The 27,783-nt window shown below is 38.6% G+C and overlaps 1 protein-coding gene across 2 annotated transcripts; it reads right to left on the reverse strand.

Moving 5' to 3' along the window:
- Window positions 1-3,193: 3,193 nt before the first annotated feature.
- LOC149847350 (cleavage stimulating factor 64-like) lies at window positions 3,194-27,008 on the reverse strand. 2 transcript variants are annotated; one of them, XM_089996956.1, is made up of 10 exons: window positions 26,711-27,008; window positions 26,468-26,546; window positions 8,997-9,171; window positions 7,919-7,952; window positions 7,574-7,821; window positions 7,412-7,489; window positions 5,939-5,974; window positions 5,349-5,804; window positions 4,524-4,850; window positions 3,194-3,729 (listed from the first exon to the last, which is right to left on the reverse strand). In XM_089996956.1, the coding sequence occupies exons 1-10, from the start codon at window positions 26,739-26,741 to the stop codon at window positions 3,601-3,603; spliced, it is 1,593 nt and encodes a 530-aa protein (XP_089853082.1). In that variant the 5' UTR covers window positions 26,742-27,008; the 3' UTR covers window positions 3,194-3,600. The 2 variants fall into 2 exon arrangements, with proteins under 2 accessions (XP_089853082.1, XP_089853081.1); XM_089996955.1 differs by having other exon boundaries at window positions 5,349-5,861.
- Between the last annotated feature and the right edge of the window lie 775 nt (window positions 27,009-27,783).

The raw sequence follows: 27,783 nt of genomic DNA on the forward strand, positions 1-27,783 counted from the left end.
ACTATCAGGAAAAAGATTGACAGATGACAAAGCACCAATAGCCATGTTGTCAAAATCTATTTCAGACCTGAATTGATCTTCAAATTCATTCAAAGAATCCGGCTAATTCAGACTCGATTCCAATCAGTCAATTTTATTTTGTTAAATTAAAAACAATACAAATAAAAACATAAATATATTAAAGAAAAGAGTTGATTCAGTTTGAATCGAGTCAGTTCTACTCAATTGATGCAACCAAACAGTGGCTACTGCTATTAATTACCTGAGAAAAGCTGGAAAGGTAGGAAATAACTAGAAATTGCGAGAAATTTTACAAAAACAATAAAATAACTAAACTAAAGAAAGATAACTGATTCCAAATCTCCAACATAAGCTGCTTAACCCAATGGATCTCTCATTTTATATATAGATGATGATTACCTACCTAATCCTAATTAAGCTAAACTATTTAATTAGATAATCTAATCAAGATAGTTTCCTAAATGCGCTTAACTTTCTAACTGAATATAGATCATTCATGCAAATCAAGCATTCAAATACAAACGAAAATCCAAAAAAAAAATGAGAATAGAGTCCAAACGGATCTCATGACCCGGGTCATGTGTTCCACTCCTGCATTACCAATTCAAGGTGAATTGGGCTGAAATGGCTGAGGCCAATTCACAATGATTTTCACAACATTAAAGGATAGCACCACGCACTTGGTCATAGTCTCTCTCTCTCTCTCTCTCTCTCTCTCTCTCTCTCTCTCTCTCTCTCTCTCTCTCTCTCTCTCTCTCTCTCTCTCTCTCTCTCTCTCTCTCTGTTTTGTCCAGTGTGGTCTTGAAAGGGTTTTCAATGGAGGAAGGTACAGTGAACCCAAATCTGATTTGGACATAATAGACTCATTAATGTACATCACCTTTGGCGTGTAACCTACACTAAGTTGTCATCTATATGATTGATGGAGGACAAAAGAGATGTTCATACTAATCTGCTGCTTAAAGAAAAGAAAAGGTGCACTCCTTGACAAGGAAATGGAGATAGATTGTCAATACCCAAGGATAATTGGGTACTCAACCTGAGAAAGGCAAGGTTTGGGCTGCCTTGTGCAGGCCGGACCTGATAACAATCAGACCCGGCTCCGGATTAACTTGGCACATGGATCAGGATTCATGTAGGAGTAAAACTTCAATTCAGTGGAGCTCGACCTGGCCCAGCCCGTTTGCTAGTCAGGTATAAAGGGCTCAGCCCGACCAACTTGAAACCCGACCCGATAAGACATGGGCCCGGCCTAAACCCAATAATATACGGATCGAGCGGTCAATGGTCCAACATCCACTCCTGCCAATCCCATCCTTTTGCCCTTCATTTCAAAAATGGGTCTCACATTTCTGAATTTTCTGATATGGGCTTCAGGTTGTCAAAACTGAAAAAACACCGATCTACAGTTACCATATCAGAAAATTTGGAAGCATCATTGACATTAATCTGAGGTGTCTATTGGACAGTTTCCAGGAAAGGTGTGGCTTTACCAGGAAATTCAAAAACATGAGACCCATTTTCAGAATTAAGGATAAAACAGTGTCCTATATGTGGATTTTTATTTTTTATTTTTTAATGGCCTATATATGGAATTTTCTCTTTTTTTTAATGCCTTGTTTGGTTGGATGATTTGGTTGAATGATTGTATAGGGATTATTTTCAGGAAAATCTGGCAATAAATTGAATTTTTCTGTTTCTTTCAGGAAGTCTCAAAGAAGTATCAGCATATGTAAAAAAAGTAAATAAATAAAAACTATAAAAAATGCTTTTATCGCATTAATATCATGATAAAAACAGAGTATTTTCAAAATAGGTGATATCTTAACAATAACTTTTTCCAGTGAATTATATCATGATAAAAATAGCGATATTTTTAAAATCTTCACCGATATTTGTTAAATAGGTTTACATGGTTGATGTGTTTTTGACTTTGCAGAGTTAACCTCAATCACCTGCCATAGGTTCCCACTCAAAACAGTCCGGAACTCGGCAATTAAGCTAATAGCCAGCTGGACCTTGTGCTCATACTATGCTGGATCCGGATCTAGTTTGGGAGTGTCCAAAACAGACAAATTCGAGCTCCAATTTGGACAAGACCTGGCTCCATTATGTGAAACTTTTGGGGTACATTTGCATTTACCCAAAGGGTTTGGATAAGGTTGGGACCAGATTCAGGTATAGCTAACTATTTGCTTCAAAATCATATATATATATATTCAATGGACATAATTCACATCCAATCATCTTTTATATGGCTATCAATTATAGACTCTGATTTAGGTCAAGGATCAGCCAGGCCCCCTAAATTTCAGATTATTAGTTGGTTTTTTTCTTTATAGGTGTCTTGTTCTGAATTTGGATATTGCTTTTCAGTTCAGGTCCTATTGGCTTATGAATTACTTGCCCTTTTTTTTTGCATAGGATTACCAAGAGAAAACCACCTCACTCACCAAGTTCATTGGCATAAAACCTGAAATCCTCTTTGCCCGTGAAGGAGCACACTCAGCTTCAGCCTTATGGTGAAGGACTCACACCCATGTGTTTGGAATTTGTGATGCCTTCTTAACTTGGTGACATTCACAAGTCGCCCCTACAGATGAGCTGAAAGGCTGTCAAATCTATTCCAACATACTCACGGCCATGGTGCAAACATGAAACAAAAAAAATGGAAGGACATTGAACATGAACTGGTTCATGAGAAATCAAGCACAAACATGTCATGGAGATTCTGCATGGTTTGAAAACCTGCATTAATATCCAGATGCTTTTGTGATGCCAAATTTTGAAGACATCTTTTTCTCATGTTTTGCAACTGTTTTCTACTTTTTTAACATTCACATCCCCATGATTCTATCATGCCTCAAGGAAAACGAATCAGCTATAAAGTTCCTCTATTCATAAAATCCAAAGAATAAAATCAAAACCAAGACACACACACACACAGACATGCGCGAGCAGAGAGTTTTTACCAAGTCCATATGTTTATTAAACAGTTGTTCAACACCAAACAGTAACAGTGCATGACAGGAAATATGATGCCCAATGCATATAAGTTGGCTTTAAACTCAGAATTATGAATTGCAATGACGATCTCAGAAGCAGAGGGCAAGTTAATGGGCCCACACTAGGAAAGAGCAACACCCAGCTGACAGAAATTTATACTGAAGAATAAGTGCAGGAAGGATGGAACACCAATTTTATAAGGAAGACTGTTCAAGACAGAAAACATTGTTATATCATAGAAAATCAAAATCAATATGGGGAACAAAAAGAAAATTAAGAAAGAATTTCCTTCCAAAAAGCTATTGAAAATTCTACCTTGATACGTGATAATGATTACACCTTCCAACCGAGAGCAAGAGAAGCAGAGGATGGTTGTTTTATGCTTTTCAAATAATAGAGATGGGATACCATGAGCCCCCATAATTTACATGAAAGAATACATTCGGAAATGGTGACAAGCATGCAGCTCAGAAGAAAGCCTGCCGATAATCAAATTAGATTATTTGACAGTATGCGCCTTTCCATTTTGTGCGTCCCCAGGGAATGAACAGCAGAAGCTGCAAAAGAACAGTCTCAGCGGAGCATTTGTTGGAGTTGAAGCACTTGTTGCCGCTGCTCAGGTGACAAAGAACTCAGTTGCTCTGGTGTAAGGTTCATTACTTGCTGCAATAGCGCTGATTCAACCTCATGAGGAAGTTGCAACTGGTATAGAAAAAATGAAAAGAAAAAGAAAAAGGCCTGTCAGACCAACTCAGAAATCCACTAATTTGAGAGGAGTTTTCTTTCTTTTTGGCTAGGCCAAGGGAAAACAAACACCCCCCACACCCACCCCCCAACCACCACCAACCGACCATTGGCTGGCCTCCAGTTAGAGTACACCCAGCAAAGGATGCCCATTGTGAGTTTCGAACTCGTGACCTCCCGTCAACTTGGTGATGTTCACAAGTCACCCCTACCAGATGAGTGAAGCTCTTGTGGACAATTTGAACAAAGAGTTGACCATATCAACTTTCAACCCATTTGCTCTTCTCAGTTTGATGACAATTATTCACGATAACATAAGGAAAAGCAAAAGTGACAGCATAGAAGGTTGAAATTTTGGAGCAAATCAGCTCCTCATAAAGATTTAACACAAGCACAAACATATGCACATGCACAGGTTTCGAAACAAATGAGAAACTAAACTACAGACGTGCAAAAAATACCGGCTGGCTGTAAACTGGACTTTCCTACAACACACACACACACACACACGTTGAAGTCCATGTTGGGTTTCCGCGTCCATGTCTAAATAGCTTAAAGAAACAGCACAATAATTACAACAAATTCAAAACACCAGCAGAAGCCAGAGTTACAAGATGAAGATATAATGGTAAAGCATTTCAGGATATATACAAAATCAGAGCTTCACAAGAATGGATAAGCAACATTTCTTGTACATAAACATTAGCGCATAACACGAAGTTCTCAAAGTTCAAGATGATTCTTTATGTTACCTGTGGAACCTGCTGCTCAGCATTTGGCAATACATTGGCATTAGATATTTGGTTTGTTGGGATAGAACTGGTTCCAATTACTGAAGCAGGTGCAGGAGCAATCCCAGAAACAGCACCGCTACCCATCACACCAGAAGACCCATCATCAAGCTTAGCCATCTTTGAAGGGCGTGCCAGTACTTCAGATGTATCAGCAGTAAAGCCCGTGTAATCCACCAAACCTGAACGGAAATTTGAATGCATTGCATTGATGATTGGAACTGATCCCCCTCCATCCCTGAAGCCTGTTGCTTGCCCACTGATCACTGTGGCACTAGACCGCCCGGACTGTAGATGAAAAGACATCAAGATAAAAACTTATTCTCTTAAGATATACTAATACTAAGTTCCACGCTAGGACCAGTCCGCCTCTTAGCTACAAGTTGCAGTCTAAAATATTAGTGAGCAACATAGTTGGAAGAGTATGGTGCAGAAATAGCCTCCTAATAGAGCTATCATGTAGCGAATGTTTATGTTTCTCAAAATCACAAAGAGATGCTGATGATGGACCTTTTGGGCAGCATCAAGCTTTCAAACTTAACCGAACATGCCCTTTCACATACCTATGTATTTTTTCATAACCTGCTGTATAGTTCCAATTGTCTTAAACATTAAATACAATTCAAAAAACCCAAAAAAAATGCTCAACAAATTCTCCCTTTTACACTCGGTGCCTGGGTAAGATGAAACAGAGGAGAAGAAAGCTAATATAAACATATGAACACACACACATCCACACATGCATTTTCACATACACAGACATGGAGAGAGAGAGAGAGGGAGCACCTTAAAGGTAGTCTGATTTGAAACAGGCTGGGGTGGAAGCGGCTGTAGAAGAGCTGGATTCTGAATTGTAGACTGCATGTTCCCTAGCACAGCATAACCAACTGGCCTAGGCTGCTGTGGCAAAGGTGGTTGCACTTGCTGATGTAAAGGTTTGGAAGTTGTCACAGGAGTTTGTGATCGTAAGATTGGCAAACCAGTCAACGGTGGAACTTGTGCTGTTAAACCCGAGGTTCCTCCTGATTGCCCCAGCTGTAGTGGAACCTGATTTTGTGTTTGCGACAAAACTTGAAGTCTGGGCTGCCCAGATATATTCTGAAGTGAAGCAGAGGCATGCACAACAGAAGAGTTCTGAGGCACAGCAGACAACTTCCCCTCTGGCAATCTCTTAAGCACTCCAAACTGCAGGCTAGTCTGGGATGGAGGTTGGATCTGCTGTGATGGCAAAACTTGAACATCCTGCAAAGATGGTGGCATAAGCGAGGCCGGTGTCTGCCGAATGTTTGGTAACTGTAACTGCATATATAGGTAATATTAGTATTTGCATTCAATCTGAATGTGAAAAATAACAAAAGGGGGAAAGGAAGGCATACCACTTGTGCTGGCACCATTCCAAGCATTATCAGTGCCTGCACGTATATTAACATAATTCTCAAGAAACAATTTTATGATATAATAACTGAAAGATAAGTATCAGAATCACCTATAAAGATGGATGGATAGACTACTAATAGGCACAAATAGATGCCACTCATACAAAAAGAAAGGTGCAAAAGTTGTTCGTGCCAAAAAAACCTCAACAAAAGTTCATGGAAAACTACAAAAGAGTAAATTCCTTCCTAATAATACGCCAAGATAGAAGAAATGCACTAGACAATGAATGTCATCAATTAGGTTTCAACTTTCAATTCCTATACAAAATTCCCATTTAAAAATGGTTTCCTTTGCCATGAAGAAGAATCAAGTTTTTTCATTTCTAATCTCAAGATTCTCTCTTATAATAATCAATGAAATTTGGATGATGATATGTCATCCCACTTTTGAATAAACCCATACAGACCTATTTATCTAAAAATATGTTGCTTCTGAAAAGAAGCAGATGACATTGCAACTAAAAAGTTCATATAGGAGGCCTCTACATATGAGATATATCAATATTTCTAAGCATGTCATGAACCACATGAATATCTAGTGTCTGAAAAATCCATTTTGTGATGTTCAAGTAGTAGAAAGTGGTAAAAGTAACAGCGAGATACACATACCAACATTTTCACAAATATAATTAGAATGCAGAAAGTAATGTATGAAGAAAAACAAGAATTAAGGGGCTTTCAGATACATGTGAAGTAGAATGCGAAAATCGATCAGAAGCATTTCAAAAACATTTCTAGAAATCAATAAAAAAAAAGTCAAAATTGTAATACTATATGGTATTACCATCACAGCTAAGATTAACTGAACTTTTCATCATCAGAACATCTCAGATTATATGTCAATATGATTTCCCAATTCTAAAAGAACTTTCTTATTTTTCTGACTATTCAACTACAAAATGGGCCTACTATACATGCATAATACAAAGAAAAAAATTGATATGAACATCTTAATCCAGCCAAATATTGTTATTCAATAATACCATCCAGTAAGTAGCAAATAACAAATGAATGTCGCCATAAAGATCTATAAATTGTACATAATGTTCTACATCTTCTTCCTATCATGTGACTAAAATTCTGAAAAAAAATTGCGTTGATTTCATTTCTTTTAAAGAAATTACTCAAAAGAGCTCTACCTATAAAATAGAAAGCATATATTTGTTTTTAGAGAAAACTGTAAAAGATAAATTATCATTTTTCGCTCAAACCTAATAGAAACAGGACAAATACAAACTTAGCATCTTGCCTCAGCAGCCAACCTAGGATAATTTAGACTATAGTTTGCAAGGGTTGTAATGCAGCATGCACAATCACTATCAACCAAGATTATCCACAAAAGAAGTAATATTGACTAAGAGGGGGGCAATAAAAGGCAAATCAGTCTAAAACCGGATCATGAACATCGCTAACCTGGAAAATTGCTTTGTTAAACTGTGGACTCGCTAACAACATTTGCCGAGCTAGTGGTTGATTTTGCTTTGTAAGTGCCTGTTACCAAAATAACCAAATCTCAATAATTTCAGACTGGGAATTAACAAGAAACAATGGCAAAAGCAAGTTCCATAAGCAGACCTGCATCTCTGATAGGATCTCATACAACTTGTTTCTGGACATTTTAGCCAGATAAAGGGTTATAGGATCACTTCCAACTCCAGGCTGACTCTGGAAACCATTTCTTGTAGAGGAAATGCCACTAGCTTGTGTATCATTCAAGGCCACAGCAATGGCAGATGCTGCATTGGCAGCCAGAGGCAAACCAATAGGTTGATGAAGAGCTGCATCTCCAAGAATTGCTGGCCCACCAAATGATTTTTGGGCATCTATTACATGGCCATTTAAGATAAAACCAAAGCTACTAGTAAGAAACTGAGGCAACATGAAGAGCAACAGTCAATAACAAAGGGAAGGTCCACATACCAAGGTTTGTAATCAACCCTGGCCCACCACGACCCTGCAATATCCATTAGAAATAAAAAAATTTATAACAAATTAAATGCATTACTTTGCTCTTAAGGTGCATGGAATATCTAGCAATGGAAATAGGAAGAGATAACTCGAAGCACATTCCAAACATCATGTTCCACAAGATGACTTCACATATATATATATATATATATATGTGTGTGTGTGTGTGTGTGTGTGTGTGTGTGTGTGTGTGTGTGTGTGGGGGGGGGGGGGGGGGTGGGGGGGGGGGGTGTGGATAATATTTGGTCATGGCTCCAGGAAATCCCAACCTAGCTCGAAATCATGAGTGAGGGATGTATCAAGCCAATCCGGCCTCACAACCGCATTCAGCAAGGTTTGTTTGCTACGGATCTTGCACCATCACTGTGTTTTTTTTTATGTTAAAAATGATTTTTTGAGAAGAGAATTTTTTTAATATTGTGGCCATTGAGTTTTTAAGGCAGTGAAAAACCTGCTTCCCCATCATAATCACACAACCTGACATGTTTCCTAGCAAACAACCATAAGGTTTCGTCAACACACACACACACACACACACACACACACACACACACACACACACACACACACACACACACACACACATCTGTGTGTGTATAATTGCAGATGCTGTCTATGTAGTGGGACCTACGGAATTGGAATGATAGCTAATTCGATAGAAGTTATCCTGCAGCATAAACCGGTCCATTATCATTTGATGTACTTTTACATGGAACTTCCAAATAAAATGCGGTATAGACAAAGAACAGGTAAACTACAAGGCATCAATAGGCCACTACTTGAAGGCAATAAATAATTCACTGTAAATGGCACCTGAAATTGTATGCATCAAAGGATAAGGACCCATGTATCATTGAAAAACTAACTGTACATTATATAGCCCAGTCCAGACAAAGAAAGAATGGAAATAATGAAGCTCATGTCTTAAACCAAAAAACCAGGCTGGAAAACAAATGTTACTGTTAACTTGATATGTTTGCAGAAAGTAACTAACAATTGTAAGTTTGATGATCCATTATCTGTGGTTTACCTGTTCTCTGTTTCTATCAGCCCCCTTGTCATTTTCAGCAAAGTCAACACGTAACTGCCGTCCATTGATCTCATAACCCTGGAGATTGCGACGAGCACTCAGAGCAGTCTCCTCATCTTTGTACTCGCAAAACCCATAACCTTTTGGTTTCCCTGTTTCTCTATCAAGCACCAGTCTGAAATACAAGTTTGACAATCAGTGCAAAGCATATCACGTTTCTGCTATATTTTATAACTTATATTTAATCTGATTTTTTGTTTATCCTTCTCGCAAAATAAGGATAAAGAAAGAAATGGAAGGATGAACGCCATTTTTTCAACATAAGATTCCTTTTTAACATATGATCTATTCCTTAACTAGTTTCATGGCCTCTTTACATGCAATATAACACGTGCTTGTGTGTGTGTGAGAGAGAGAGAGAGAGCACATGAAATAAAAACCAGGGTATAGTGCAAGTGTTTTTCCCGTTAACCCTTTCAGCCCATCAACCCGTCAAACTAATATTTATTTATTTATTTATTTATTTATTTTATATTTATAATTTATTTATTCTTTTGAGCTTCCTTTCCTTATGCTGAAGCTGGACCCAGAAAACTGTCCAACAGTATTATCTTGAGCTTTTATCATTTTGCTTGAGAGGTCTGGGTTTCAAAAGCACGACGAAATAATGGATTCAAAATGTTATTTCTTTGGAATTGGCTAGTGGTAGTATTAACAGTGAAATATGAAGAATATTCTCTCTTTACAAGAACGTGCATCAGGGAGACCTCCTTGTAAAGAATCCTTGCAAACAATCAAGTTTTCAAATAACTTAATACTTCAAATACTCAAGACACAAAATATATGCACAGTGTTTATAAGCTTTACACCACAAAAGAAGTGCAATAAATGCCCAGTATTCATAAGCCCAAGGAGACAACTCCTTACTGTAATACATCACTTCAATGGGCTCAGATAGCCCTTATTTATAAGCACTTAAAGAGTCGTTGGGCTATTCCCAACGGCTCTTAATAGAGACGTTGGGAATCATCCCAACGCCTATCTTTTTAAACCGGTCAGTGGGCTGACTGTTGTACACTGTACACAGTCAGCCACTGACTGTGTACAGAAATATTACATAAAAAAAATAAGAAATGAAAAAAAATACAAAAATAAGAAAAAAATAAAAAGGAGGAACTACAATCATATTCAAAAACATGAATATGCGTAAAATGTAGAAATGAGTAAAATACCCCTACAGCTAATACAAGAAAGAAATATATATTTTATATATATAAGTAGATGGGTACATGTATATATATATGAAATATATATATATACGTATCTTCTTTATATATATAAAATATATATAGAAAATACATTGTCTTTTGAATTACAATTTAACACCCCCTTCAAACTTAGAGCAAGATGACCCAAAGTTTGCCAAGAAGGAAATTGAACCGCGAAGCACACAAAGCTTTGGTGAAGAAATCTGCCAACCTATGTCACACGGACTCGGCTAAGGAGGTGCCACACCCAAGTCGACACACCCCGACACGGGTGCGGACTCAGGTGCGGCTTCGAACTCGGCCCGGACTCGGTCAACGCCGAGTCGGACTCGGTCAACGAGTCCAAGCCGAGTCCATCCACATTTTGGACTCAGTCAATTTTGACCGAGTCCAAAAATGTCCATTTCGAGTTTTAAATTACATTTTGGATCTGGGTCGGGTCGGGTCCGGACCCGACCCAGATCCAAATTTCTTTTGCAACCGAACACTAAAAGGGGTTTATCGACAGGGGGAGGGGCTTACCCTCTCGATTTTGCCTCTCCCCTTCAGCTTTCTCCTACACCCACGCCGGCGATCCAGACTCCGGCGACGATACGCACAGGCAGCCACCGTCTCCCCCTCCGTCAACACTCAACAGGTATGTCGATCGACCCTCCCTCTGCTCGCAGCCTCTCTTGCACCCTCTGCTCGCAGAAGAGGGGCTTGGCCCCTCCTCGTTTCGCTTATGTCAGGCAGGCCCCTCCCCCCGTACCCTCTGTTCGCAGAAGAGGGGCTCGCCCCCCCTCCCTGCACCCTCTGCTCGCAGAAGAGGGGCTCGACCCCTCCTCGTTTCCCCTGCTGCCTTTGGCTTTTTGGCAAGGGCGAAGCCCCTGGCACGGATAAGGTTCAGAAGGGGCTTGCCCTGCCCCTCCTTTTTTGCGTTAGATAGGGGGTAGCTCCTATTACTATTATTTTGAAGTGTTTATTAACTTTATTTTATTTACTTATTTTCTTTTCAGTTTTCACTTTTCAGATATAATGGCGAGTTCTAGCGGTAGTGTCAATACATTTGGTTCAAGTTCTAACCCTGAATTAGAAGTTTCTCAACCACTTCAGAGGCTTGTGACAAAAGGGGTAAAAGCTAGTAGTGGTGGTGGTGGGAATGTGCAGTTTCATTGTAATCTATGTAAGACTGTTTTCACAGGTTCTTATATGCGTGTGAAAGCACATCTTTTGCATATTCGTGGTCAAGGAATTAGGGCATGTTCTGAGGTTGACAAAGACATGTTAAAGCAATTAAAAAAAGAACAAGAGGAAGCTGAAAAGAAGAAAATTGCAGAGATGAGAAGCGATTCGATTAATTTGTCTTTTCCTACTGCTAGTGATATACAAGAAGAGCTTTTAAAGAAAAGAAAGATGGAAAGCAATAAAACAATACAAGCGTCATTCAAAAACATGGCAAGATCAGAAATTGATAAAAAGATTGGTCGATTCTTTTACTCAAGCTCAATTCCTTTTAATGTAGCTAGAAGTTCATACTGGAAAGATATGATTACATCTTTGGCTAATTGCAATTTGAGTGGTTATGTGCCTCCTAGTTCAGAAAAACTAAGAACAGTCATTCTTGCAGAGGAAAAAAATAGAATTGAAGACTTGTTAGAGACTCAAAAATTTGCATAGAAACGACATGGAGTGTCGATTGTTTCTGATGGGTGGACTGATATACAAAGGCGACCACTGATAAACTTCATTGCTTACTCACTTAATGAGTCAATCTTTTTGAAGACTGTTGATGTATCTGGAGATTGATGCATCTGGAGAGTATAAAGATGGTAAATATTTAAAAAGATTATTTGTCGAAGTGATAAAAGAAGTGGGTGAAGAAAGTGTGGTGCAAATCATTACTGACAATGCTCCAGTTTGCAGTCGTGCAGGAATTAATTTGGCAAGTAAAGATACATATTCACATATTTTTTGGACTCCTTGTGCAGCATACAATTTAAATTTGACACGTAACAGTATATGCAATCCATCAAAAGATGATGCACATGAAATGTGCTTATGGATTGAGGAAATAGAGCATGATGTTCGAAATATTAGAAATTTTGTTGTAAACCATCATCATGCCCTTTCTATATTTAATAGGCATTCTGATCTCAAGTTACTGAAAGTTGCTGAAACTCGTTTTGCTTCTCTCATTGTTATGATAAAAAGAATTAAGCAACTCAAGAATGCATTGATGATGATGGTGGCTGATCAAGATTGAGATTTTTATCGTACTGAAGATGATGTCAAGGCTCAAGCTATCAAAAAATGCATCTATGATGATTTTTGGTGAGATAAAATTACATATTTTGTTGAATTTACATAGCCTATTTGGGAAATGTTGAAAGAAGTTGACAGAGATGTACTCAATCCAAAATACTACGCAAAAAAATGGTTGACAGTAGGTGTTGGTCGTGTTTCTCCAAATGAAGATCCTGAGATATCAAGAAATAGAATGATATATTTGGGAAGACTTTTTAATGATCCTCACATGTTTAAGGTTATAAATAGTGAGTTTGGCAAGTTTTCTACTGGGAGATTTGATTCTTTAGCAACACTTGTGGCAAGGGACGAGGAAGATCCCCTTAATTGGTGGGCAACATATGGATCAGAGACACCAAATCTGCAACGTCTTGCAATGAAGTTGTTATCCCAACCTGTTACATCATCTTGTTGTGAAAGAAATTGGAGTACATATGCTCAAATTCACAACATTAAAAGAAACAAACTCACTAGCAAAAGAGCAGAGGATTTGGTTTATGTTCACTCAAATCTACGATTAATTTCTCGTCGCACCAAAGAAGAGTATAGGTACTTTTTTTTCTTTGTATTCAAAATTTGTATTTAAATATTTGCATTCAAAGTTTTAAGTTAGATACTAATATAGTCATTTTTTGATGCAGTTGTGGACCATTCAAGAATTGGGATGTAAATCCAGAAGATTTTGACTTGGAGGGAGAACATAATTTACATACTCTCAACATGGACTACCTCGATCATGTTCTTCCCTCTAATTCAGACGATGAGGCAGATTTATGATAAGTTTTGTTCTTTATCACACTCACAAGCTTCTTTATGTGTTATATTTTGGTAAATTTGTGTTGTTAAGAATTGCTTTTTTTATTTTTGCTTTAAAATTTACAATCTTTATGTGTTAATTTATTGTTATATATATAATTATATATATTTAAAATATATATATTTATAATATATATTTTTTAATATATATATATAGTCGAGTCCCCGTATCCAATTTTTTTGGAATTGCGTCGCACCAGTGTTGCACCTGCACCCATGTGACATAGCTGCCAACTGATATTCTGAAGTTACATATGGAAGATCTATAACTCCTTTCAGATACGTTTCCCGAACATAATCACAGTCCATCTCAATGTGTTTAGTCAGCTCATTAAAAGTATGATTTTTGGCAATATATATTACACTTTTGTTATCACAACATAGCTTGGTGGGCCCTTCTATTGAAATCCCCAGGTCTTCTAATAGCTGATGAATCCATACAATTTCCATGGTAGTAGTCGTCATGGCACGATATTCAACTTCTGTTGAGGATAGAGATACTTTTTGTTGCTTCTTACATCTCCATGAAATTAGCGAGTCTCCTAAAAACACACAAAAACCAGTGGTGGAGTGACGGTTATTTGGGTCACCTCCCAGTCAGAGTCAGTATAAGCAATTAATTTTAATTCAGAAGAAGAGGATAAGAATACTCCATTGTTTAGTGTGCCCTTTATACATCTCACAATCCGCAAGAAGGCAGTCATGTGAACTGATGTTGGTGCATGTTGGAACTGACTTGCAGTACGAACTGCATGAGAGATATCTGGTCTAGTAATACTCAGATACATTAAAGATCTCACAAGCTGTCTGTAGGGGGTGGAATCGGAGAGAGGAATACCATCATCAATCTTCATTTTGGCTCCTACTATAGCAGGAGTTTCACAAACCTTATCATCCGTAATACCTGACTTGTCAATAATCTTAGAAACAAGCTTAGTTTGAAATAAAAAAATACCCTCTATGAGAGTATGCTACTTCAATACCCAAAAAATAAGTTAGAAATCCCAAATCAGACATTTCAAACCTATCATTCAAAATTGATTTTATGCTTTTAACCCCTTTAGAATTACTTCCGGTTATAAGCATATCATCCACATATAAGAGCAGAATGACAATCCCTGCATTAGCTTTTCTAACAAATAAGGCAGTGTCAGTGAAACAGGAAGAAAAATCATTTTCTAACATTACGGAGTTAAATCTATCATACCAAGCCTTGGGGGCTTGTTTTAAACCATAAAGTGTTTTTCGAAGACGAAGCACTTTCCCGTTTGGAGTCTCCATTCCTGGTGGAGCATCCATATATACCTCTTCATTCAGATCATCATTTAGAAAGGTGTTTTTAACATCCATTTGATAGATGTTTCATTTGTTGATTGAGGCAACGGTAATGAGACATTGAACAGTGACCATTCAAGCTACAGGAGCAAAAGTTTCTTCATAGTCAATTATGTATTCTTGACTATATCCCTTTGCAACTAATCAAGCCTTATATCTCTCAAGAGATCCATCGCTCTTAGTCAGTGTTATTAAAAACGCGCCCCAAGGTGTAAAAAGTGTGTCTCGCCTCAAGGCGAGGGGCTTCATGCCTTGAGGCGCATGGGTAAAGCGCAAAACCTATAAGGCGTGCGTCTCATAGGCCTTGAGGCGCATGCCTCGAGGTGAGGCGCACCTCAGAATGAGGCATACACGCCTCAATTGATTTGGTCAAATAAGGGTCAAATCCCTCATTCAACCAAAAACTAGGGCTTAAACAAAGCCCTACCGACTCTTTTATGTTATTCTTTTTTTTTTCTCACCCTATCGTTGCTTTTTTTTCTCACGACCTTCTCTCCCTCACGACAAAGCATTCTCTCTTGTGGTGGAGACCAGAAACAAGTACGGGTTTTCTTTTCTCTCTCGTTCTCCTCTTCTTCTTCTTCTTATCTCTTCTCTCCTCTCTCACGTGATACAACATTCTCTCTCGCACGTGATACAGTCGCCCCTCTCTCTTTTTCATTTTTGCTTTTTTCTCAACCTTGTATATGTTTTTACCCATCTTTGTACAGTTTAATGTTGTATCACGTGAGAAACTTGAGAAACTTTCTCAACTCTAAGCTTCACATTCATTTGTCCAGTTGAGAAACTTGAAATCACAGACGTGAGATATGAGGAGATACATGTTGTCTGGTATGACTGCATGACTCCTTGCATATTCTACCAGCCCCTTTGAGTTGAAGTATGATGAATCTGTTTATGGGTTCCCCACTTGCATCATGACTCGGGTCAACAGCATTAGTTGCTAGCTAGCTAGTTAGTGGTAACAAACCAACGCTTGCACCTACATGTGTTGCTTTATATATATGCCATTGAACTATGCTTTCTTTTCTTTGTCTATTGATTTAGAACGCATGTAACCAGATGCAAAATGGCATGTTATTTGACTCATTCTAGCCGTACATTATGTGTTTTCTATAGATCCAAACTCAAAGGCCAAAACCAATCCTTGGATCATGTTTATTATGTGCATTATGTGCTTATTTTTCATGTGGTAAAGTTGACTACGACATGATGTGTAGGGTCAAATTTGCATCTTTATCTTCTTACGGTCTTACAACCTATGTCACATGGGTGCGGGGGGGGGGTTGCGGTAAAAACTTGGGTGCGGGGGTGCAGCATTTTTATTGTAATTACATTCTTTTTATTGGGGTTTGAACTTGCAACCTCCCAACACAATGACGGCAGCCCCCCAAAAGCAAATCTTCCGGGGGGCGCTGCCCCCTACGACCCCCCGCCTGGGGCGGCCCCCCCTGGACCCCCGCTGACTGTGCATCGAGACCCGCGCCGGAGGGAGCCCCCGGACCCCCTTACTACAAGGGGAAAATCTTTGAATCTTTGCATTGTAACTATGCTTTTATTTCATAAAATTTGTTTATATTTGAATTGACCTTATGTATTCATATTCATTAAGGTCGGAGTTGCAACTTCAGTGCTTATTTTTTGTTGGTTGTTGCTTCATCAATAAAGCATTTCTTATTTATTTATAATTTTAGATAATTTTTATAGTTTTTTTTAAGTTTTAATAAAAAAATTGAGGCTTACGCTTTGCGCCTCAAGGCTTAAGTCTCGCCTCAGATTTTGGTGGAACGCCTCGCTACGCCTCAACGCTTTTCACAACACTGCTCTTAGTTTTTATCTTAAATACCCCTCTACACCCTATTGCTTTCTTACCCTTAGGAAGATCTTAGAACTCCAAAGTCTTTGCCCGGTTGAGAGCTGAAAGCTCACATTCCATTGCTTTCAGTCATTGATCATTCCTTTTGGCTTCTTCAAAGTTTCTAGGTTCTATATAGGAATGAATGACGTTAAGGCAGGCTCTATGTTTAGGAGTAAACGAGTCATATGAAATAAACCTAGAAGGCATCTCTCTACTTCTCTTAGTTCTTCGTAGGTTTTCATCATTTGTTGAATTGGAACCACTAGGTTCACTGAATTTTTCAATTGCACTCCTAAAACTGTTTTTATCTCTATGGGTATATGTTATAGGATCTCTCAATGCTCCTTGATTTCTATGTTGGAAGATAGGTGGATGGGAAGAGCCATTTTCTTTATCATTGACGTCATTATGAATGAAATCGTCATCACTATCATCATCATGTGCTAACATTTCCAATAAAAAAGAGTAATTCATGTTTTCTTCAAAGGGTTCACTCCTTTCAAAACCATTAACATTTTTCAAAAAACTCACATTTCTGGAAACATATTGCTTGTCATTCTTAATATCATAACAACGAAACCCTTTTTGGGTTTCACAATATCCAAGAAAAGCGCAAGCAATGGCTTTTGGTGAGAGCTTGTCGTTCTTGTCAGTAAAAACGAAGCATTTACAACCAAAAATTCTCAACCGCCTATAGTCGGGTTCTTTGATATACAATTTTTCAAAAGGCGAGATATTGTTCAAGTTTTTAGAAGATAACCGATTTATCAGATAGACAGATGCTAAAGTTGCTTCAGCCCAAAAGCCTTTTGGGATGTTTCGCGAAACAAGTAATGTTCGAGTTGTCTCTATTATATGTATATGCTTCCTTTCGGCTAATCCATTTTGTTGAGGGGTTTTCGGACAAGATCTTTGGTGAAGAATATCATGACTTTCAAGATAATTTTTGAATTCACTTGAAAGGTATTCTCCACCAAAGTCAGTTCTAAAAATTTTTAGGTTTCCATTAAATTGATTTTTAATCCTCATATGATAGGTTTTAAAAATCGAGAAAAATTTATATTTGTGTTTAAGAAAATAAATCCAACAATATCTCATGTAGTCGTCAACAAAAATGACATAATATGCAAAACCTCCTTTTGATAGGACGGGTGTCGGTCCCCATACATCCGAATGGATAATTTCAAAAGGTCTTGTTGTAAATATAGATCTTTGACAAGAAGGCATTTTTTTCATTTTCCCAAGAATACAGTCGTTACAAGTGAAATTACTTTTACATAGATTTTTAACAAAAGGTAAATGAGAAATTTTTGCAATATTTGGATGTCCAAGTCTCTTAGGACACACATTAATAGCCTTTTGTTGGACAACATTACAAAACGGGTTCTTTGGAATTTGAAGGGAATCGACATAGTATAGATCGCCCTTCCTAGAGCCTTCCCCAATCAATCTCCCGGACCGGCGATCCTGTATCCAACATTTGTTAGATGAAAACTTTATATCACACCCATGATTCGAGAGTTGAGAAACGGAAAGCAAATTTAAGTTCAATTTGGGTATAAATCTAATTTTTGGAATAAAGAACCCTTGTTTTTCAAAATTTCTTATTCCTTTTACTCCAAGAGATGTTTCATCCGTGGTTGAAACAGAAGATAGAGAGAAATTTTTTGAGTATTCGGAAAAAGAACTAAAACTTGGGGTCATGTAAAAAGAAGCACCTGAATCTAAAAGCCAAGAGGTATTACCGAGAGAAGAAGAGGTTGACATGGCGGCTCCGAAAATAGCCCCTTTTAGAAGAGGTTGAAGTGCACCTACGATTTGTTGCAACGAGAGAGCTTCATTTGAAGATGACGAGCACTCTTCCTTTTGAGGTTGGGATGTAGTGGCCATGGCAAGTAACTTTTTCCACTTTGGGCAAATATGCTTGATATGCCCCAGTTCCTTACAAAAATGACATAAAAGCTTGCTATAATCCTTCTTCCCTCCTTGACCACTTGAGTTTTGATTTTTGAAGTGAGGAGGCTTGTAGGTCCTTAAGTTGCTCCCCGGTCTTGAGACGGCATCAACTCCTTCATTTTCTTTATTATTAGAAGGTGTAGCTAGAACACTTGGGTTGTTCTTGTTTATACTCATACGAGTTTCATCCCCACTTAGTTTAGTAATTACATCTTCAAGAGAGGGAGAAGTGAAGGCGGATAAAAGAGAAGACCGGATTTGTTCGAATTCAGGCCTAAGCCCATTCAAAAAATTAAAAAATTTATCTTCTTCCAATTGTTTATGACGAAGCTCTATGGCTTCTCCACTCCACTTGGGTTCGAGCATAGCAAGTTCATCCTAAATAGAAGAGAGTTTGGCAAAATACTCCCTTATAGTCATCTCTCCTTGATTAAGAGTTAGTGCTCACTTTTGGAGGTAATATTTATAGGACAAGTCCCTAGAGGTGTACATCTTCTCAAGATACTCCCACGCTTGACAAACCTTCTTAAACTTGATAAGATTGGTGTTAATTCTTGTTTCTACGTATGAGAAAATCCATGAGAGAATTTTAAAATTCCTCATCTTCCATTCTTCATGCTTTTTTGTGTAGTCTTCAGGAGCCTTCGCTCTTTCTTCGCCTTCAAGAATTTGTATTTCTCCTTTCTCCATCAAGGTTATCTTTGGCTCCGATTCGGGAATTGAGCATTGGACATAGCATCAAAGCCCTTTTCCTTTAATATGAGCCTCCATGTTTTTGACCCAAACGTGATAGTTAGACCCATTGAGTTTGAAGCCGAGAGAAAAATGAGTCTTTTTCACCGATTAGAAAAGAGAGATGATGAAAAAGAATGCGTATCACAAAGGAATTTTAGACCTTTCTTGATAGAAGAGTCTTCTAAAATATTGGATGAACAAGCGGATCCACTCTAATCACCAAAAAAATCGAGGGCACGCTTTTCTAGGCACCCAAAAAAGTGAGAATCCACACGATCTTTCTTTCTCCAACCTTGTTTTGATACCATGTAAAGAATCCTTGCAAACAATCAAGTTTTCAAATAACTTGATACTTCAAATACTCAAGACACAAAATAAATGCACTAAGCTTTACACCACAAAAGAAGTGCAATAAATGCACAGTATTTATAAGCTTTACACCACAAAAGAAGTGCAATAAATGCACAGTATTCATAAGCTTAAGGAGACAACTCCTTAATGTAATACATCACTTCAATGGGCTCACATAGCCCTTATTTATAAGCACTTAAAGAGTCGTTGGGTTATTCCCAACGGCTCTTAATAGAGACGTTGGGAATCAGCCCAACGTCTATCTTTTTAAACTTTGTACAACAGTTAGTGGGCTGACTATTGTAAACCGTACACAGTCAGCTATGTCACAGTGACTCGGCAAAACAGATGTCGCACCCGCGTCGACGCGACGCGGATGCGCGTGCGCGTGCGGCACCGGGTGCGGTCAACACGACCCTGGGTGCAGTCAACGCACCCAGGGTCATTTTTGTCCACTATTTGGGCGTAAAAAAAAAAGAAATTTTTTCCCCCGATGAAAAGGAGGATTAAGGCAAAAAAAAAAATTGCCCTAATCTCTCCTCTCTCTCCCCTTAGCTCGAGCTCTCTCCCATCGCCGCCCCAACACCGCCTCCCAGGCTCCTCCTCTCCTTTCGCAGGTATGTACCCTCTCACACTCTCTTCTTGGGTCGACAGGGGAGGGGCCGAGCACCCCCCCCCCTCTCGGTCTCTTGTTGGGTCGGCAGGGGAGGGGTTGAGCCCCCCCCTGCTCCCTCATTTTTCGACACAGGTGGGGCTGAGCCGGGGGGGGGTCGATAGGGGAGGGGTCGAGCCCCTCCCCCATCTGTTTTATTTTTTGGGTCGACAGGCCCATCTGTTTTATTTTTTTGGGTCGACAGGGGAGGGGCCGAGCCCCTCCCCCATCTGTTTTTTTTTTTTGGGTCGACAGGGGAGGAGCCATCTGTTTTTTTTTTTGGGGGGGGGGGGGGGTCGACAGGGGATTGTTTTTTTTTTTCGGCAGGGGAGGGGCCGAGCCCCCTCTGGCTCTCTTTTTGGGTCGGCAGGGTAGGGGCTAAGCCCCCCCCCCCCCTCTGCTCCCTTTGTTTTCAGCAGGGGAGGGGCCGAGCCCCCTCGCTCTCGCTCTCGCTCTCTTGTTGGGTTGGCAGGGGAGGGGCTGAGCCCCCCCTTCTCCCTTGTTTTCGAATCGATTTGAAAATTTTAATGTATTTTTTTTGTGTTTTCAGGATAAAAATGACGGATAAAAGGAAAGGACTTGCGTCATCCTCATCCCAACATGTGAGTTGTGCTGCTAGTTTTGCTAATAGTTGCAGTGGGATTGATGATGTGGGGCCACTATGGGTACATGTAGATAAACTTGCAAAAACTGGAGAAGAAGGTGGTGGAAACAAGAGATTTCGATGCAAGCTCTGCGAAAGAGATTTTGTTGGGTCTTACACAAGAGTGAAGGCTCATTTGTTGAAGATATCAGGACATGGCATTTCAGCTTGCAGAAAAGTTGATGAGGCAATGTGAAGACAATACAAGAAAATACAGGAAGAATATGAGAAGAGAAAGGCAATGGCCGATTCTTCTGCAGTCAGTGTGCCATTTGCAAGCCACCAAGAAGATGCTGAAAAAAAAAAAAAAAGTCAATGTAGGAGGTAGAGGAACGATACAAGCAGCATTCAATACATATGGAAGAGAATAATTGGATAGAAAAGTTGGGAGGTGTTTTTATTCTGGTTCACTCCCATTTAATGCGACTAGAAATCCTTATTGGAAGGATTTAGTAACATCCTTGGCAAATTGTAATTTGAGTGGTTATGTGCCTCCAAGTTCAGAAAAAATACGAATCACTCTTCTTGCAGAAGAGAGGGCAAATGTGGAGAGGTTGCTAGAGATTAAAAAATATTCATAGGAGCAAAATGGAGTTTCTATTGTGTCTGATAGATGGACAGATATTCAAAGGTATTCATTAATCAATTTCATTGCGTGTTCACTTAGTGGCCCAATATTCTTGAAAGCAATTGATGCATCTGGAGAATATAAAAATGCAGAGTATTTGAAGGGATTGTTTATAGAAGTGATAAAAGAAGTGGGTGATCAGAAAGTGGTACAAATCATTACAGACAACGCTCCAGTTTGTAAAAGTACAGCGTTGAGTTTGGAGAGTGAGTACCCTCATATTTTTTGGACTCTCTGTATAGCACACAGCTTAAATCTAGCCCTAAAGAGCATCTGCAACCCAAAAGAAAAAGAAAATTCACAAGCATATGCTTTATGTTCATGGATTGAAGATTTAGAAAGAAATATCAAAAGCATTAGGAATTTTGTTGTTAACCACCATCGTGCTAATGCTATATTTAATAGGCATTCTGATTTGAAATTGTTGAAAGTCGCTAAAACACGTTTTGCGTCCATCATTGTGCTGATGAAGAGGATTAAAAGAGTGAAGAATGCTTTGATTAACATGGTGACGGATGAAAATTGGACATTCTATCGTGTTGATGATGATATCAAGGCTCAAGAAATTAAGAAATTCATTCTTGATGATGAGTTTTGGGACAGAGTGGTATACTTCCTTCAATTTATGCAATGTATTTGGGAAATGTTAAGAGAAGTTGATAAGAATGAGCTCATGCTTCACAGAGTTTATGAAATGTAGGATAATATGATTGAAAAAATACAAGTTATAGTTGTCATGCATGAAGAAAAAAATCTTGCATTGGATGATTCAGATTTTTTTAATCATATTCATTCAATTTTAGTCAGAAGATGGGATAAGAGCAACACTCCTTTGCATTGCATTGCATAGCACATTCTCTTAATCCAAAATATTATGCAAATAAGTGGCGGGCTGGTGGTATTGGTCGTGTCCCTCCAAATTTAGACCCAAAGCTATCAAGACATAGAAACATGTGTATGACAAGACTTTTTCCAAAAGCATATCTTCTACATCAAGTCACACAAGAGTTTGAAAAATTTTCATCTTCGAGATTATATGGACCGACATTATTCGCGAGAGAAAAAGATAATATAGATTCTATCACATGGTGGTCAACATTTGGATCAGAAACACCTCTTCTGCAACGTCTTGCATTAAGATTGCTATCGCAGCCTGCTAGTTCATCTTGTTGTGAAAGAAATTGGAGCGCATATTCTCAAATCCACAACATGAAGAGAAACAAACTCACCAGCAAGCGTGCAGAGGATTTAGTATATGTTCATTCAAATCTTCGATTACTTTCGCGAAGCAATGATGAAAACATGTACTAATTTGCTCTCTTAGTTATTTGATTATTTCTTAGTTTTCATTTAAATATACTTGTATTGTATTTATCATTTTCAAATTGGGTTTATAACGCAGACAAGGAACATCCAAATTTTGGGATGTAAACCCAGAAGAGTGTGACTTCGAGGGAGAACATGAATTCAACGTAACAAACATGGATTTAGCTGAGCCCAGTATTCTTTCTAATGATGCATTTGATGATGAAGAAGAAAATTATTAACATCCATTACTTCATCAGGATATACTTTGGTATGTAATTTAGTTCTTTTATATAATACTTATTTGATTGATATTTAGGTCGATTTATGTAATTGCTTTACTTATTTGATTGATAATTTAATATTTAGGTTGATATATTGCATGCATGATAAATCATATTATGAGTTTATGACAATGTTTACTGTTAAATGTTAAACTGTTAAAACTTCAAAATTATATATATATATATATATAATTTTTTTTTACATTTTTGCCCCTGCCGCACCCCCGCACTCGGGTTTTTTGGAAGTGTCGCATCCCCACACCCGCACCCATGTGACATAGACAATCAGCTAGGGGTGGCAATCGGGTCGGGTTGGCGGGTCAGGTTGGCGGGTCGGGTTGGCGGGTTGGCGTGTCAGCATACCTCAACCCGAACCCGACCCGTTTATTAAACGGGTCGGCTGTGGCAAACACGAACCCGACCCGTTTAATAAACGGGTAACCCGACACGACCCGCCAACCCATTTAATAAATGGGTTGGGTGGGGTAAACGGGTTTTCAGGTTCGCGGGTCGGGTTGGCGGGTTGACGGATCGGGTTGGCAGGTAGTTAGGTTCGCGGGTCGGGTTGGCGGGTTGGCAGACGGGTTGGCAGGTTGGCGGGTCGGTTGGCAGGTTGACCCACCCGCCTAACCCGTTTATTAAACGGGTCAGCCGGGTTGGCGGGTTGGCATACCCCCAACCCGAACCCGACCTGTTTATTAAACGGGTTACACGGGTCGACCCGTTTATTAAACGGGTTGGCTTAAGCCCAACCCGAACCCGCCTAAGAGGCGGGTTGGCGGGTCGTGTCAGAAATTGCCACCCCTACAGTCAGCCATTGACTGTGTACAGAAATATTACATAAAAAGAAAAAGTAAGAAATGAAAAAAATACAAAAATAAGAAAAAAATAAAAAGGAGGAATTACAATCATATTCATAAACATGAATATGCGTAAAATGTAGAAATGACTAAAACACCCCTACAGCTAATACAAGAAAGAAATATATTATATATATATATATATATATATATATATATATATATAAGTAGATGGGTACATGTACATATATATATGAAATATATATATATATATATATATATGTATATGTATCTTCTTTTATATATATAAAATATATATAGAAAATACATTGCCTTTTGAATTACAATTTAACACTCCTCTACCAATTATATTGCAAGCAAAGGATTTAATTTGTCAATGAAAAGGAGGGTGGAGGTTGGATTTTACAAGCAGGCCAAACTCCCAAGTATTCCTTCCTCAGTTATTTGCAAATTGCAGATGATATTGTTGTTTAGAATGCAGAGAGCAGATGTTGTGTACCTGGCTGATTGTCAAGTGTTTTCTCTAGCAACATAGTTGAAGATAAACAAAGAGAAATGCAACATTATAATGTATAACTTGATCAAGTCCACTAATTAGCAGCTTCTATAATTTTTTTATTGCAATGCAGGCAAACCATCCTTGAAATGTTTAGAATAAGTTGGCGCATACAATTATCTTGAGAGAATCACACTAGGCAGCATGTGAGGATAGTGCCAACAACAGTAATAAACTTTGGACTTCCAAAAGGTAAAACAGTCCTTAAAGCATGACCCCTTCAGCATTTTCTTTATGCTTTACTTTCTTGTTCAATATTCTAAAGAAAACTGAAAAGAGGTTGGTGAAAACATTTTTAGCTTTTCTTTGCTACGAAGGGTGAAAAAAAGTAAATGGTTACATACATGATTACATCCATCTTATCATGTGGAACCAGGTGGCATTTCATAAAATTCTGGGCAGTTTAGGGATAAGAAGAATTGATGTCATCATGGCATGAATCTCGTTTTTGATAAAATGGTGGTGTCCATTATTCAAAAAAAATAAATGGTCCGCATCTGTTTCAATTGTAAATGTGGTTTGGTTGTTATTCTCTAACAACCAAACCCCTTCTTCAAGATGAAAAATGGGATCGAGGATTTGGAATGGTTGGATGCGAGTGTTGGAAGAATTCAAATATAGGATTGGTATATGTATAGTTGTATACGTAATGGCATCAAATATTAGATAGACGTTTGCTTAGGAAAAGAAATAATAGCTAATAGTTCACTATTATTTTCGAACTTGCAGTGAAGATAAGTTCTCATGTGACAGATGTATGCCATGGAAATGAAGTATGGGATATTGTCTTGAGAAAAAACTGAACCTGGTTGAGTTAGCACACTGGAGGATTATTAAAGATTTTGGGTGTAATTACTCTATCATTTAGTATAACTCCCATGGAAGTTTTCCTTAGAAGCTATTGCATAGCAAGTCATATCATGCTTTTCTTGATTTGGCCTAGATCCAGCTAAGAATCTTTTGAAAATGCTACAGAAGAACATCATGTGATAACAGTATGTAAAACCTCATTTCCCCTCTGTGATGAATAAAGAGTACCAATGTGCTAACGGTTCCTGTGTTTTATTTGTGGTTTTCCATATGCCACTCGCCCTGAAGACATCCATTGGTCATGATCTTGACACCCTTATTAACCAAAATGCAATTTTTCTGTGAATGTGTGTAATGTTACTCAATGGAAGCCAGTTAGTGCAAAATATAGAAGTGAAGAAGACGTGAATGAAACTAGGTATCTGTATATGCAAAAGTTTCCTGCAGACTGCCTATAAGGAAAAGAATACCAATGTGCTAATGGTTCCTGTGTTTTATTTGTGGTTTTCCATATGTCACTCGCCATGAAGACATTCATTGGTCATGATCTTGACACCCTTATCAACCAAAATGCAATTTTTCTGTGAATGTGTGTAATGTTACTCAATGGAAGCCAGTTAGTGCAAAATATAAAAGTGAAGAAGACGTGAATGAAACTAGGTATCTGTGTATGCAAAAGTTTCCTGCAGACTGCCTATAAGGAACTTTCAACCAATGACCATTTCCAGAAGAGAGACACATGCTCATGCGGGAGATGTAGCCTATATGACAAAAGGCTAGGAAGTTTGTATTTGTGCATTCCATAATATCCTACTTGGTTACACCTTTGGCGCTTACTGACCAGATTCACTGATGGATCAATTACATGAAACCCATCCAATGTCAATGGAATCTGGGAATGAACAGATTCAACAGAGTAGTCAAACAACTAGCTTATGTAATTATGGAGTTGCTGCAATTATTTTCTTTTCCCAACTGTTACAACCAAATAAACAACATAGAAAGGGCAACCGAAAAACAGAGGGACTAGAAGAATCAGCAGCAGAAATATCAATCCATATCCACAAAAAATCAATCGGCGGCGAAAAGAAATCAATCCACTCCTTCCCATAAGAACGAACCGAAACCGGATAATCACAAACGGACAGCGGGCACATTCGAACTCACCGGAACGAAACCACGGGGCCAACCTCCTCGCAGATTTGAATCAGCTGCTCCTCCGTTGCATCGTACGGTATGTTCCCAACTGCAGAACCGATCGCAACGCAACAAAAATTCGAGAAAGCAATCAGAGGAAACAACGGATAAGCAAAACAAAAAAAGGGATTCTAATCTCCGAATCACAACCGATTCCAATAGAATCGAAATCGCTTCATCAGATAAAAAGAGAAAAGGAGGGGAATTGGTTACCGAAGACGCATCGGTGTTGAGAGCTGGCCATCACCGTCTCTCCGCCTTATTCTTCATTATGGGGAGTCGTAATTGTTGAAGAGAATCTAGTTTCGCACCTCTGAGTTGAGTTCACAGCATATAGATAGATAGATCAAGCGAGAGAGAGAATCGGGGCACCCTAAATTTCAGGTGGGTGTACGAAGGATCGAAGAGAGAGAGAGAGAGACGCTGTGCAAATGCTGCGCTATATCAAGGGCGGGAGCGTTTAGGGATCTCTCTTCCCTCTCCTGCTCTCTATTCTATCGTTCCTCGCTTCTCTCTTGGCTGATTTGATTCAAGTTTATTACAGTTGATCCAGACCCGGTATCTGCAAGGTCCTAATGGGTCTAGAATAAGTGGGTTCAAATGGATATGGATACGAATGTAAACGGTTGCAAAATCGGAACTGAATGCTAATCAGAGATGAGTTAGGAGAGGGCTGTCAACAGGTCGGGTCCAGTTCAGGGTTCGCCGGAACTCACCCAAATAATAATCGATCAAGTTCAGGTATCCAATTCGGATTATGCCGGGTCATGAAAATGAATCTCAAACCCCACCTATAGAATCTGAAGGGTGTTTATAAAGCGTGATTATACTAGAAAGTACATAAAAACATAGTGACAAATCTCGCCGGATTTATGAAAATATCCCAAGAAATTACCTACAAGTTAAAAATGGCAATTTCTTGCAATATTTTCAATTTCTCACGATTTTTTCTTCAGCAACATAAATGTCGTGTTTGAAACACGATATTTTTGTTTTTATCGGCTATTTACCATAACAAAATCATGTGTTTTTGTTTTTTGTTTTTTATTTTTTATTTTTTTATTTTTGTTTTTTATTTATGTATACAAAATATTTTTTATAGTTTAAATTCATTTTTTGTTGCAGATATTTTGCCCAAAAAACACTGCCGAGATTTTGCCGTTTTTTACTTTTGTCACTATGCATGTAAAATAGCGGGTCCAAGGCAAAATTGCATCCAAACCCAACCTGCATGTTGCTTGAGTCGGATTTGGGTTTAACCTAAATGATATTCGGATCGGAATTTT

The sequence above is a fragment of the Nuphar pumila genome, chromosome 2 (genome assembly GCF_984573655.1).
Source record: "Nuphar pumila chromosome 2, dmNupPumi1.hap1.1, whole genome shotgun sequence".
NCBI lineage: Eukaryota > Viridiplantae > Streptophyta > Magnoliopsida > Nymphaeales > Nymphaeaceae > Nuphar > Nuphar pumila.